This window comes from Poecilia reticulata, linkage group LG21 (assembly GCF_000633615.1).
Source record: "Poecilia reticulata strain Guanapo linkage group LG21, Guppy_female_1.0+MT, whole genome shotgun sequence".
NCBI classification, from domain to species: domain Eukaryota; kingdom Metazoa; phylum Chordata; class Actinopteri; order Cyprinodontiformes; family Poeciliidae; genus Poecilia; species Poecilia reticulata.
The window spans coordinates 579,202-580,917 of NC_024351.1; the positions used below are offsets into that span (position 1 = coordinate 579,202).

Here is a 1,716-nt window from a genome sequence, read left to right on the forward strand (position 1 = left end):
GGAACCGACTGGAGCCAACCGGAACCAACTGGTACCGACTGGAGTCGACTGGAGTCAACCGGAACCGACTGGAGCCAACCGAAACCAACCGGAACCGACTGGAGCCAACCGAAACCAACCGAAACCAACAGGAACCGACCGGAAACGACTGGAGTCAACTGGAGTCGACCGGAAATGACAGGAACCGACCGGAGCCAACAGGAACCAACAGGAACCGACTGGAGTCGACTGGAGTCAACTGGAAACGACTGGAGTCAACCGGAACCAACAGGAGCCAACAGGAACCGAGTGAAACCGACTGGAGCCAACAGGAACCAACTGGAGCCAACAAGAACCGACTGGAACCGACCGGAGTCAACTGGTACCAACAGGAACTAACAGGGACCAACAGGAACCAGTCATTAATGCTAAGCCAACATGATATTTAGCAGAAGCTAATGCTAAAGCACCAGATTCCACACCGTTGGTACCCAGCATGTCTCGGTGTTTTAGCCGTTGAGGAACTCTCTTATTGGTTGATCCATGGACATGATTGGAGCTTTGGTCCAATAAAGTTCAGGAGGGGAAACTGAACTGCTACGTAAACTGACTTCAAAATAAGAGCATGAACATAAATACCAAACTACTTGAGGAACTCAACCAAAACTTCAATACAAACTTTATTCAACTGAAGGTTTATGAAACAACCAATTAAATTAGCGCTTTAGAATTATTCCAGAAAAAATTATTTATGGAGAGCTAAAAGCGCTAAATGCTAAAAGCGCTAAATGCGCTAATTGCTAAAAGCACTAATTGCTAAAAGTGCTAAATGCTAAAAGCGCTAAATGCTAAAAGCGCTAAATGCTAAAAGCACTAAATGCTAAAAGCACTAAATGCTAAAAGCGCTAAATGCAGAGCTCAGCAGTCTTCAGGTCTGGATGAGCTGAAAAAGACCTGGGAACGATCAGCTGATCCTCACCGGAACGCCAATGAATCCGACCTTCAGGCTGACATCAGGAAGCTAACTGCTGAAGAGACCCGCTGGGTTCACTGGAGAACCTGCTGGGTTCACTGGAGAACCCGCTGGGTTCTCCGGAGAACCTGGAGAACCCGCTGGGTCCTCTGGACGGCTCCCAGCTGAGTCTGTCTGCGGTTCTCCACCCTCACAGAGTCCGATTTGTTCTGGCGGCTAATGACGCACATCCAGCGATGCTTCATCTCCAAACCCGAGTCTGAGCAGCAACAGGAACCACATGGACCTGAGAGCTGGAGGGAACCAACACCACGGATTCCTGTCAAACCCAAACCCGGTTCCAGCTGCTGCGGGTCGGAACCGGAGCCTGCATGACCCAGTTCAGGTCAAAGGTCAGAGAACCGGCCACACCGGCAGAACCCGGGGGGACAACATGTCCTCCTCTGATCCACATGGACTTTAAATATAAAATTATGTTTATGTTCTAAAGATAAAATTAAAATATTGTTACAATTAACATGTTTACTGTTATTACAATGACCGAATATATTAATGCTAAAGACGATACTAATCGTAGTAAAAATAATAATAGAAGATAAAACTGTTTAACATCAATAATCCAGGATGCTTCCAGGAAGTTCCGGACGTTTCCAGGAAGTTCCCAGGACGTTTCCAGGAAGTTCCGGATGTTTCCAGGAAGTTCCAGGACATTTCCAGGAAGTTCCGGATGTTTCCAGGAAGTTCCAGGACGTTTCCAGGAAGTT

The 1,716-nt window shown here is 47.3% G+C and overlaps 1 protein-coding gene across 1 annotated transcript in view; it reads right to left on the bottom strand.

Annotated features, from left to right (window-relative positions):
• The window catches only part of col12a1b (collagen, type XII, alpha 1b), a 100,980-nt gene that overhangs the window by 21,698 nt on the left and 77,566 nt on the right, over nucleotides 1-1,716 (bottom strand). The window contains exon 46 of the mRNA XM_017302095.1: nucleotides 1,081-1,211. Within this exon, the coding sequence (XP_017157584.1) occupies nucleotides 1,081-1,211 (131 nt within the window). The remainder of the gene's footprint in view (nucleotides 1-1,080; nucleotides 1,212-1,716) is intronic.